The 12,834-nt window shown below is 39.5% G+C and overlaps 1 protein-coding gene across 3 annotated transcripts in view; it reads left to right on the forward strand.

Moving 5' to 3' along the window:
* Positions 1-12,834, forward strand: part of CHD1L (chromodomain helicase DNA binding protein 1 like) — a 53,525-nt gene that overhangs the window by 7,139 nt on the left and 33,552 nt on the right. For all 3 annotated transcript variants that reach the window (XM_057551129.1, XM_007182127.2, XM_007182128.2), the window contains exons 2-6: positions 434-546; positions 3,363-3,469; positions 4,036-4,150; positions 4,790-4,821; positions 10,622-10,703. In XM_057551129.1, coding sequence (XP_057407112.1) covers positions 434-546; positions 3,363-3,469; positions 4,036-4,150; positions 4,790-4,821; positions 10,622-10,703 — 449 coding nt within the window. The remainder of the gene's footprint in view (positions 1-433; positions 547-3,362; positions 3,470-4,035; positions 4,151-4,789; positions 4,822-10,621; positions 10,704-12,834) is intronic.

A 12,834-nucleotide genomic window follows, 5' to 3' on the forward strand; every position in this document is an offset into this window, starting at 1 on the left:
TCTTGATTTTTTTCCTTTAGCACCTGAGGGCAAATTTACATCGTTGCAATTAAGCAAGCAGACACATGTACAGTCCATGTGTTGTTTGCTGTTGTATTGCATCAGTAAAGCCTCATTTCCTAGAATGGACACTGGCATGAGACTCAGGCAGTCTACAGGCCTAATCCCAGGCTGATTTTCTCAACTGTCAAGTGGATCCTGTAACACTGACAGGCTGTTCTGGGCTTTGATTATAGTGGTGATTAAGTCTGCTCAAAAAGTAGTTTGGCAGTCAGCAAATATTTGCATATCTGTAACTTCTCAGCAAAGGATATGACCAGTAAGGTTTGGGGTATGGGAATTTAGGCTGTGTTCTTTAGTCGAAGTCTTAAGCATAGCCTGTGTGTATGCTTAAATGTCTGCTCTTTGGACTTGCTGCTTTTTTTATTTCTAGGGATCCATCTACGCCCTTATCAGCTGGAGGGAGTCAACTGGCTAGCCCAACGCTTCCATTGTCAGAATGGCTGCATACTGGGAGATGAGATGGGCTTGGGTAAGACCTGCCAGGTATGTTACTGTGGAGTGAGTACTGTTCACCTCTACTGAAGTACCTCCACACGACTCATTACTATCTTTAGCTGCCAGCTGTTGGTATGTATTTTTATACTAAGAGGTAAAATGCCTGAACCTTTGTTAAGAGATCATGACCTTGGACTTGACTTTTCTCTTCATGGAGATGGTTTTGAACTGTGTCACTACCTTTATGTTATCTATCACTCGACATATAGAATCACAATTAATGGGCAGGGTTTTTCTCTATATAAAGCAAATATACCTGTCCCAGGAATCAAATTGACTCTGCCTTCCTTAGTAATATTTTATCTAGTTAAGATAACTGGATCATTTCTAATATTAGTCTCCCTTCCTCAGTGGGTGGTGGGGCTAATTCCCATTTCTCTGCCATGCTAGAGAAGTACAGAGGAAATACTCTATGTTTTCCAAAATGCCTTGGCCATCTAATTGTAGGATATAGTCTAAGCACCTGGAGAATTAGATGTGACTTCCTTGGGCATTGATTAGCAGGTTGCATGTTGAGATTGATGCTTCCAGTAGGATGATCACCAATACAGCTCATGTTGACAGATGTCAGTGGTAGGCTTGGATTGATGAAAAGTCCAGACACAGATACTCCTTGGGTTCATCACACAAGGTTTATTCATCTATAAGGTACCAGAGAAAGTCAGTGCAGTCAGGATACACAACAGAGGCAACTTGAGCAGAAACCATGGAACTGTAGGTTTCTTGATTCCAAAAAGGTTTCATCAGTGAACCCACAGAGTGAGTAAAGTTCTCATTAATCCTTTTAGAAGCTTAACCTGCCCCCTCTAACCTCACATCCATAAACGTCAAGCTGGAGCAGTTCTGCTCAGAGTCTAGGCTGACCATGTGTTGGAGACGCCTTAATCTAATCCAGGTGTACCTCATCAATCTTGGGGTTATTCAGGATACAGGATGACCTCCGAGCATGGTAGCCCCAGGTACCTCATTTATTACCCTCAGGTTTCTCAGGCAATAATTCTGGTTCTAGTATATTCCTGAACTGAGAGCTATGGAACAAAGGTAAGTTTCCTAGTGTTTCTGGGAGGGAGGCTAACGGACTCTTGTACTCAGGTACAGAGCCCTCCTTGCAGTCTCCTGTGCCATGGACATTGGAATCGCCCAGACTTGATTCAGAGCCAGCAAATTCCACTTGTCCTTTGCCTTTCCCAGGGTGTTCATATAGCTCTACTTTAAGTGCCCTAAAAATCACGCCTCCAAATTCATCTTATTAAAATTTTGTTTAGAATTTTTGCATCTGTGTAATTTTGCATTGAGTAATGTCTTTGTATGGTTTTGGTATTGGGGTAAATCTGGCTTCATAAAGTGAGTTGAGAAGTATCCCTTCCTTTTCAGATTTATGTAAGAGTTTGTGTAGAGTTGTTACTGTTTCTTCCTTAAATGTTTGGAAGAATCCACTAGTGAATCCAAATTTGTTTTGTAGATAGCTGGTTTAAGATAATAAAAGATAAATTTTCTCTAAATAGGGTCTTCAGCACAAACTAAACAGAATGGTTTTAATTCAGTAAATACTTATTGGGTGGTTGTCTGGGCACAATCTGGGCTGGGAAACCATGGGTAGTTAAAAAAGAAAAATATTTCCATTATGAAATTAATGTATTATCAGTTAAAACCCGTAACCATAGCACTCTAGCCATAATCATGAATAGCAATATGTGTTTTACATGGTTGAAATTATAGTGCACATATAGTTTGCATTTTATTAATCTAATAGTATTGTTATTTTCCATTTTATATTCTTCACAGTGATTATTTTCTATTGGCTGCATAATAGTCCATCAAGGGAATTGATCATAATTTACTTGAATGTTCTACAGATGAGGAATGGAGAGTTCCCCTCTTTTGTGATATTTAAATTAACCTCTATAGGAACATCTTTGGGCTTGTATAGCTTTCTTAGGATTTTGGATTATATCCTTAGGATAAATTTTTCTAAGAAACAGTTCAGCCATTGGGGATGGTGGGCCCTCAAACTTTTTGTTTTATAAAAGAGTGCTATTTTCTCTATGTATCACAGCAACCTTTTAAAGAAAATTTTTCTGGTTAAAAGTGTGTATAGCCATATCCTAAAATAAGCTATTGGGCTTTACAAAGATTTTCAGTTTAGACCCTGACCTGAGTTCATGAGGCTATATTATTGTTTGTTTTCCTCACTGGAATGTGTGCCCCAGGAGAACTAGGAGTTTTGTTTGTTTTGTTCACTATTATATACTAGAGCTCAGAATAGTGCCTAGAAAATAGAAGGTGCACCATCAGTGCACATGGAGGGAGGAAGGAAAACATCGTCTCTTAGTAGATCCTGGCCAACAGCAAGAGGCCACCACATGGTTGGGCCTCTTTGCAGTCAAGTCTTGATACTTCTTACCTTATGTTTTTAGAGCATTCCTGACCTTGTGCATCATTTGCATTGTTTTCATTGATTTCTATTGTCTTTCCTGATGTTTTCCTTTGTATAAAAGGTTCAGTTACATAAATTTTGAGCACCATTGCTTGTTGACTGTTGATGTAATTTGAGTACCATAAATTTCTTTGGCAGTCATATTGAGGCTTACCTGATTTCACTCTAGGAATGGGTGACTCTCGTAATGTGTGGAGGATTGTACATTATTTTTGTTTTTTGTAAAGCAAGTCTTCTACAGCAATTTGTGTTTGTGTTTTATTATTTTTGATGTGATTGTAAGTGTTCTCTACAAGGTTGTGGGGACTTTATCGTTGTTTCTCACGTGGAAATGTGGTCAAAACCGCCTTCCTTTTCTGTGTTCCAGACTATTGCTCTCTTCATTTACTTGGCAGGAAGATTAAACGATGAAGGACCATTTCTGATTCTTTGTCCCTTGTCTGTTTTGAGCAACTGGAAAGAAGAGATGGAGAGGTACAAGAGTAGATGTTGCTGAAATTTTATTTTTTACATTAAGGTTTTGTTTTCTAGGTGCTATGTGAAATATGATAAAACAACATATTGTCCTAAGCAGTGAGTTTATTTCTTCCAGAAAACTCTGACATGAGACAGTGTAGATAGAGACTGAGGATCTGATGGGGGAGGGTCCAATGGATGTTATTGTTACCTTTTGTCAATTTGAAGGTCAGTACTCATTTTTAGTAAATTTTGCTGAACTAAGGAAGAAACCATCTTTTTCATAGTGATATAGTGACACTTCATAGGAAGTAACGAATGTGGAAAAATAGTTTTTTTTTTTACAGTTAACACAAGGCCCTTTTAGATGTTTATCTGACATGTCTCCCTCTTCACATGGGGACTTACCCTTAGGTTTACCCATTACTGTAGGTAAGATTTCAGGGTCCCAGGACTCATTCTGACTGCAGGGCATCCTGGGGCCTGCACATCTGCAATCCTTCCATGAAAAGTAATTTTCCAGACATGCACCCCTTTTCCATGGCTCTATGTTTGTGCTCATCTACCTCTTTTCTTGGATTCAGATTTGCTCCAGGTCTTTCCTGTGTAACATATTCAGGTGACAAGGAGGAGAGAGCCCACCTACAGCAAGACCTAAGGCAGGAGTCACGTTTTCATGTGCTGCTAACTACCTATGAGGTATCTGTTTGTTTTTCTACAGCCAGAACTCTTAACCTGGGACCTTAGAAGTTGTAGAATCTACTGGAATTATATTTAATTTTTTTTTTTGAGGGTTCATATTGTTCTGAGAAGAAGGTCTACCTTTATTAGATTCTCACAGAGAGGCTGTGAGCAAGGGAAGCGAAAGACCATTGTGCTCCAAGTTAGTTAGCTATCTCTCCCTCTCTGTCCTGGTGGATCAAGGGGGAAGGCTTCCCAGGTAGGTACTACTTGAGCTGCCTCTTGGCCGATGAGTAGAAGGAGGCAGGCAGGCAGGGGAAAGGGTTTTTTGGGCTGAGGCATCGTCTCTTGTTACTGGAGGGTGGGAAAGGAGGACACTTAGTTCCAGACACTTAGTTCCAGTCCCTGTTTAAGTCCTTGTTCTTCAAGCTAAGACTGTCCAGGTCACTGTAAGCAAGACCTTCCGCTCATTCATGCCTCCCTTTGTTTGTCTGTAAGATGGTGCTACTTAGAAGTTATGCTCAGAATTTCTTACGTAGTGAATGAATAAGACTTAGCTAAATCCTGTAGTTTAGGAGAGTTAATAAAAAGTTAGCTTATTAATATCAGAGTTATATCAATATCAGCCTTTGTAATGTGTCTTCCTTAATTTTTCAGGTTTGCTTGAAAGATGCCTCGTTTCTAAAGTCGTGAGTATGTTGCACTACTTCAGAAATTGCCTTAAATATATCATGAAAGTCATGTCTTTACTTCACATTTTAGCACTTTGCGTTTTTTCCTGATGTGTCATCCATGAGTCTTATCTGGTGTGCGGCGTGGCAGGAGTCTTACAGTCTAACCCCCTACTCATTAGGTGTAAATCTGTGGGTTCATTACTTAACCTCTGTGTTCTTCATCTGTAAAATGGGGATAATGAAATTTTTACCTTGGATGTTTGTTGTGAGGATTAAATAAGATAAGGTATATGTGGTGGGTGGTTAATAGATACTAGATTCTTTACATCACAACTTGCATAGACACCTTTCAGGACTGCAGTGTGGAGATTTTACTACAACACAGTAGGTGAATTATTTGAGCCTCTTCCTGGAAGTATCCTAAAAGATACTATCAAATTAGCTTTTTATTTATTTATTTATTTTTTACGTCTTTATTGGAGTATAACTGCTTTACAATGGTGTGTTAGTTTCTGCTTTATAACAAAGTGAATCAGTTATACATATACATATGTTCCCATATCTCTTCCCTCTTGCGTCTCCCTCTCTCCCGCCCTCCCTATCCCACACCTCTAGGTGGTCACAAAGCACAGAGCTGATCTCCCTGTGCTATACGGTTGCTTCCCACTAGCTATCTATTTTACGTTTGGTAGTGTATATATGTCCATGTCACTCTCTCACTTTGTCCCAGCTTACCCTTCTCCCTCCCCATATCCTCAAGTCCATTCTCTAGTAGGTCTGTGTCTTTATTCCCGTCTTGCCCCTAGGTTCTTCAGAAAGGGATTTTTAAGTATACTTCTTTCCAGTGAATTGGCTTTCAGGCCTCTCCTCAGCTCGTGAAGTGCAGGAAACGTAGATGTAACTCTTAGTACTACCTGGCAATGGGGATGAGGTGTTGCAGTATGTGGTGAAGACAACAGTCACCATGTAAATCAAACAAGAGCTAGTTTTAGGTGAATAAGAAGTTATGTTGACAGAGTTTCATTCTCCATAGCATGTGTAGTTATGACATGGTTAGGTGGGGTTTGCATCTTTAATATTTGGAGACTTTTCAAAGTGCTTTATCAATATTTTCAATGTTATTTCCTATCCAGGTTCTTCTGAGTTGGATTTTTATTTTCATCTTATTTTGAAACACTAAAGGCTCAGTCATAGATTTCATGACTTCCATCTAGTGTTTTGTTTCACTTAAGTTTCATTTAAGTAAGCATATTACCTTACTTTTCTTAGGAAAAGTATATGCGTTCCCTCTCACTTCTTTTTTATTATTAATATCCAACTTAATATTTATTGAAGATGTGTCCCCTGGAAAGACACTGTTCTGGGAGTTATCAGCAATACCAGGAAAGTAAACCATAGAGTGACACTAAGAGAACATAAACTCTGGTAGAGGGGTAAGAAGGGTAGTGATATCCATAATACAAGGCAATATATCGGAAGTCTCAAAAGACAAGAAGGGGCTTCCCTGGTGGCACAGTGGTTGCAAGTCCGCCTGCCAACGCAGGGGACGCGGGTTCAAGCCCTGGTCCGGGAGGATCCCACATGCTGCGGAGCAACTGGGCCCGTGCGCCACAACTACTGAGCCTGCGCTCTGGAGCCCGCTAGCCACAACTACTGAGCCCGTGTGCCACAACTACTGAAGCCCGCGCACCTGGAGCCTGTGCTCCGCAACAGGGGAGGCCGCCGCGGTGAGAAGCCCGCGCACCACAACAAAGAGTGGCCCCCGCTCGCCGGGGGAAAAGCCCGCGTGCAGCAGCAAAGACCCAACACAGCCAAAAATAAATAATAAATAAAATAAATAAATTTAATAAAAAAAAAAAAAAAAAGAAGATTGGGAGATAGATGTTACTGGGTACTTTACATAAATTATCCTATTTAATCTTCATGAAAACCCTAAGGTGGGTATTATCATCCGTTTTATAGATGAGAAAGGTAAGAGATTAGGTGACCCATCCCAGGGCATGTTGCTAGTAAATGGCAAAGCAGACATCCAAACCCACCACTCAGTGCTGGGGAGCTTCTTCATAAGAGAGCTTTACAAAGTATCTCGGTGCACTGGAGTTGCACATTTTCAGCAGAAATACAGTCTTTCTATATTAGATCATCTGCCTTCAATCCATTCCAGGTGAATTTAAGAACCTAAATAATAAAGAGACATCTATAATGTTTACTTAGTATGAACTCTAAGAACACGGATTTAGTCTTTTTCTTTTTTTAATAGATCTTCATTGGAGTGTAGTTGTTTCACAATACTGTGTTAGTTTCTGTTGTACACCAAAGTGAATCAGCCATATGCATATACATGTCCCCATATCCCCTCCCTCTTGAGCCTTCCTCCCACCCTCCCTATCCCACCCCTCCAGGTCATCGCAAAGCACCAAGCTGATCTCCCTGTGCTATGCTGCTGCTTCCCACTAGCTATCTATTTTGCATTCGGTAGTGTATATTATGTCGATGCTACTCTCACTTTGCCCCAGCTTCCCCTTCCCACCCCGTGTCCTCAAGTCCATTCTCTATGTCTGCCTCTTTATCCCTGCCCTGCAACTAGGTTCATGTATTTGGCAAAGTTATACTTTGTATTACTGTACTGCACACTCTGAGAACAGCCAGGGAGTGTAATGTAATCTTTGTCCTAAAGAGTCTTATCATATAAAGGAGGAAAGCATATACAGTGGAGAAAAGACAGCCTCTTCAATAAGTGGTGCTGGGAAAACTGGACAGGTACATGTAAAAGTATGAAATTAGAACACTCCCTAACACCATACACAAAAATAAACTCAAAATGGATTAAAGACCTAAATGTAAGGCCAGACACTGTCAAACTCTTAGAGGAAAACGTAGGCAGAACACTCTATGACATAAATCACAGCAAGATCCTTTTTGACCCAGCTCCTAGAGAAATGGAAATAAAGACAAAATTAAACAAATGGGACCTAATGAAACTTAAAAGCTTTTGCACAGCAAAGGACACCATAAACAAGACCAAAAGACAACCCTCAGAATGGGAGAAAATATTTGCAAATGAAGCAACTGACAGAGGATTAATCTCCAAGATTTACAAGCAGCTCATGCAGCTCAGTAACAAAAAAACAAACAACCCAATCCAAAAATGGGCAGAAGACCTAAAGAGACGTTTCTCCAAAGAAGATATACAGATTGCCAACAAACACATGAAAGAATGCTCAACATCATTAATCATTAGAGAAATGCAAATCTAAACTACAATGAGATATCATCTCACACCGGTCAGAATGGCCATCATCAAAAAATCTAGGAACAATAAATGCTGGAGAGGGTGTGGAGAAAAGGGAACCCTCTTGCACTGTTGGTGGGAATGTAAATTGATACAGCCACTATGGAGAACAGTATGGAGGTTCTTTAAAAAACCAAAAACAGAACTACCATACGACCAAGCAGTCCCAGTACTGGGCATATACCCTGAGAAAACCATAGTTCAAAAAGAGTCATGTACCACAATGTTCATTGCAGCTCTATTTACAATAGCCAGGACATGGAAGCAACCTAAGTGTCCATTATCGGATGAATGGATAAAGAAGATGTGGCACATATATACAATGGAATATTACTCAGCCATAAAAAGAAACGAAATGGAGTTACTTGTAGTGAGGTGGATGGAGTTAGAGTGTGTCATACAGAGTGAAGTAAGTCAGAAAGAGAAAAACAAATACAGTATGTTAACGTATATATGGAATCTAAGAAAAAAAAAAAAGGTCATGAAGAACCTAGTGGCAAGATAGGAATAAAGACACAGACCTACTACAGAATGGACTTGAGGATTTGGGGAGGGGGAAGGGTAAGATGTGACAAAAAGAGAGAGAGTGACATGGACATATATACACTACCAAACGTAAAATAGATAGCTAGTGGGAAGCAACCACATAGCACAGGGAGATCAGCTCTGTGCTTTGTGACCACGTAGAGGTGTGGGGTGGGGAGGGCGGGAGGGAGGGAGATGAAAGAGGGAAGAGATATGAGAACATATGTATATGTAAAACTGATTCACTTTGTTATAAAGCAGAAACTAACACACCATTGTAAAGCAATTATACTCCAATAAAGATGTAAAAAAAAAAAAAAGCTTATCATAGAGAACTGAGACTGTGCATGTAACAGTATGAAAAATCAGAAAATTTTTTGACAGCAGACTTACAAAATCTTTGGATCAAGGAGACTAGAAGTTACTTTGTCCCACTTTCTGTTCAGTGCTGGAATTCCCTCTGCCTCATCCTCTCCAGGAAACATCCCTTGGCGTGTCCTTTGATGAGTGACTTGACCTCCTTCTTTCACTGAGCCCAGATCCACCTCCCTGAAGTCTGTTTCATTGAATACACTTTTTATTGGATGCTTGCGGTGTGTAAAAACCTGAATATCTAGTTCTTAATACCTTAATAATACCATAATAATCTTAATAGATTAATACCTAATCTATTTTGAATGGTAATTCAAACAGGAGTCAGGCACTGTACTGCAGCCACTTTCACACCTTATCTCATGACCAGTGTCCAACATCAGCTGCATTCTTATTCTTTATTATCCTTCAGTGCAGCCCCTGGTCCTGCTACCCAGCAGGAATGATCCCAATTCCTGCTGGAATTTTACCCGTTTTTTGGATTTTCTTTGTGGCCTCAGAGGAAGAAGGCTTCTTCCTCTAAGGCCAACCTGTGCTCAAGATCTTCCTCTAATATTTGAGGGATTTTTATTTCCATACCTACTGTCTTCCCAATATTCTGCTTTACTTGTATATACATTTAGTTTTTTAAGTATAAAAATATGTAATGGGAGTACAGAATGTTTACAAATGAAATAAGTTAAAAACCTTATAACTTCCACTTTATTATCTTTTGCATGGTTTTCACATTTGTGAAAAAGATATATAATACCTTTTTTAGTTATATAGGCCTTTATATTATAATCATATTTATCATTTAAAATGCTATATTTTGTCACCCATTATTGAACCTATTATTATTATTTTCAATTTTTTGCTGTTTTAAATAATAGAGCTTGGAACATATTCATACATACATAGTTTTCCATATTTTCAATTTTTTTGGTGGGAAAAACAGCTTCCCAGGAGTATATGCAGAGGATGTGCTTTTATGACTACAACCTCTTGAGAGTTTGTGGTCGTAGCTATCATGCTGCAGAAGTGCTCTGGCACAGCTACCAACGACTGCCACGTTAACAGAGCCAATGATGTATCCTACTATCTGTAACATTTGATCATGTTCACCACGTCCCCATCTTAAAATCATACTTTTTTAGCTACTGTGACACCACTGTCTCTTGGCTTTTCTTCTGGGTCTGAATCTCAGTTCTGCCTCATACTAGCTTTATGACCTTGACCAAGTCATCTACCTTTCTGAGCTTTAGTCTGTGTTGTTAAAAAGGGTACAATAATGTTTGCTCACTTTATATTTTTGATTTAAATAACATACCTCAAGCCCCAAGCTGAGTGTCTGGCACATAGTAGGTGGTCATAAGCGTTTTCTTTTGCTTTATGTCTCCAACTCCTTTCTTTCTGCCTTCAATGCATAGATCTTTCCCATAAATTTCCTTAATTTTACTACCTTATCCAGATTGTCTTATGTATATGGTTAGCGCTCAGATAAGAAGGCAATTTGGGTGTGTTTCTAATAGAATGGGCTTGCTATTAGTCTTCCCAGCAAGAGTCATGGTTTTGTAGTAAGACTTTTGGTTGTGAGATATATGTTTGAGTTACACAAAACTGAAAGCTTGGATTTTTCCCTCACAGCTTCCCTTGGAGTGTTCTTGTTGTGGATGAAGCTCACAGGTTGAAAAACCAAAGCTCCTTGCTGCATAAGACACTTTCAGAGGTAAACTCCCAGGATACTCTTAGCTTTTATATAACTCCATTTTAAAATATATTAGTTTAGTCCTATATAGAGCCAATTCAGTTGAAATTTTTTTTTCAGTGAGATTTCTGTCACTTTATAACAAAGTGCAGAAGTAGTACTTAATATGGCTTAACTTCTTTCTCTTTTACACAGGAGGTGATGTTTACTAAAATCTGGTTATCAAATGAATAAGACTCTACCCCAGGAAAATACATTGTATTTTTGGAAATGTTTCAACTGTCTTTTTGATCTTCTTCAAAGAGGCAGTTTCTTTAAAAATAATCTTACTGTAGTTTTTCTGTCTGCAGTAACAAACATATCTGACATATTGTACCCCTCCCCCACTTACCTGTTTAAAAAATTTGACAGTTCACAGAGTCGTGAAGAGACTGATTTCACACCGTTGAATAGTCCCTCCAATCTCTCCTGTCTTTGTCATACTTTTGAGTATGACACCCTTGATCTTATTCCATTCTCTTAATCTCTGGCATCATTCAGGCAAAGTAAATGAGAAATGTCATTGTAGCCCTAGATATGCCCTCTTTTCTGAGGAGCCAGTGGAACAGCTTGTGAGTATGAAGTGCCCTTCTCCTTGTTGACCTAGTAAAGGCTTGTTCGTTCATGAGACCCCCACGTGTGAATGTGTGGGACCATCACTGAATTTTGGTCCCTATCCTAAAATAGATCAATTAATAAATTTAGAGGTCTTTTGGAAGAAAGTCTTAGATTTTAATTCTATATTTATTGGCTAAAAATTGCAGTTTTTAGTGTTAATGCAGATATGGCCACTGTCTATTATTCGCACAGTCTCAAAGATTCCTGTCCCTTATTGGGGGCCCCTCTGCTCTGTAGTGTCCTTTACGTTCTTTTTAGGGACTCGTAACAGTATCTCTTTCCCAAGAGGTTGTCATATCCTGGCGCCTAACCTTATAAGAGACTGCTTCATAAACTACCATGCCAGTTTACTGATTTACAGTGGGAGAAGAGAAGCGGGTGTAGTAAAAGAACCCTGAGCTTGGAGTGGGGGAAGCTAAAGTCTGTTGCCTGCTCCAGAGCCTTTTCTTCTTACTCATAAGGAAACTAAGGCTCAGAGGGGCTAAGTGAGGAAATTGTTCTGCATCATCTAAGTATTCCTTTTTAGGTGAGGTTTGAATTGCAGACAACTAGTTGGTCAGAAAAAAACACTCACTTTTATAATTTTTATTTTTTTTCTTTTCCGTTATGGTTTATTACAGGATATTGAATAGAGTTCCCTGTTTTATGCAGTAGGAACTTGTTGTTTATCGATTCTATGTATAATAGTTTGTATCTGCTAATCCCAAACTCCCAATCTATCCCTTCCCCACCCCCCATTCCCCTTGGCAACCACAAGTCTGCTCTCTATATCTGAATACTCACATTTATTGATTGGTGGGGAGAAGGGTACTGCCTTTTCCTCCTTCCTAATGTTGTTTTGAGCTTGTTTGTAAAAGTTGGAAGCAACCTAAATGTGAATATAAGGAATTGGTTATACAATTTATGCTATACCCATACAGTACACTTACAAAGTAAGGCTGCCATGAAAAATTATGCATAAGAATATTTAATAATGTAGAAAATATTTGCAAAATATTTTATACAAAAATGTTTACAAAATATTGTACACAAACAGATTGTCTCCGGACTTTTTTTTTTTTTTTAATAAATTTATTTATTTATCTGTATTTGGCTGCGTTGGGTCTTCGTTGCTGTGCGCGGGCTTTCTCTAGTTGCTGCGAAGGGGGGGTTACTCTTTGTTGCATTGCACGGGCTTCTCATTGCGGTGGCTTCTCGTTGCGGAGCAAGGGCTCTAGGCGTGTGGGCTTCAGTAGTTGTGGCACGCGGGCTCAGTAGTTGTGGCTCGCGGGCTCCAGAGTACAGGCTCAGTAGTTGTGGCGCGCGGGCTTAGTTGCTCCGAGGCATGTGGGATCTTCCTGGACCAGGGCTTGAGCCCATGTCCCCTGCATTGGCAGGCAGATTCTCAACCACTGCACCACCAGGGAAGCCCCATCTCTGGACTTCTTTTTTTTTTTTCCCCGAGTATAAGTTTTGATGCCAAAATGGACACTGCTTTGAATAAAAATGTTAACTC

Source organism: Balaenoptera acutorostrata, chromosome 1 (genome assembly GCF_949987535.1).
Source record: "Balaenoptera acutorostrata chromosome 1, mBalAcu1.1, whole genome shotgun sequence".
Lineage (NCBI taxonomy): Eukaryota > Metazoa > Chordata > Mammalia > Artiodactyla > Balaenopteridae > Balaenoptera > Balaenoptera acutorostrata.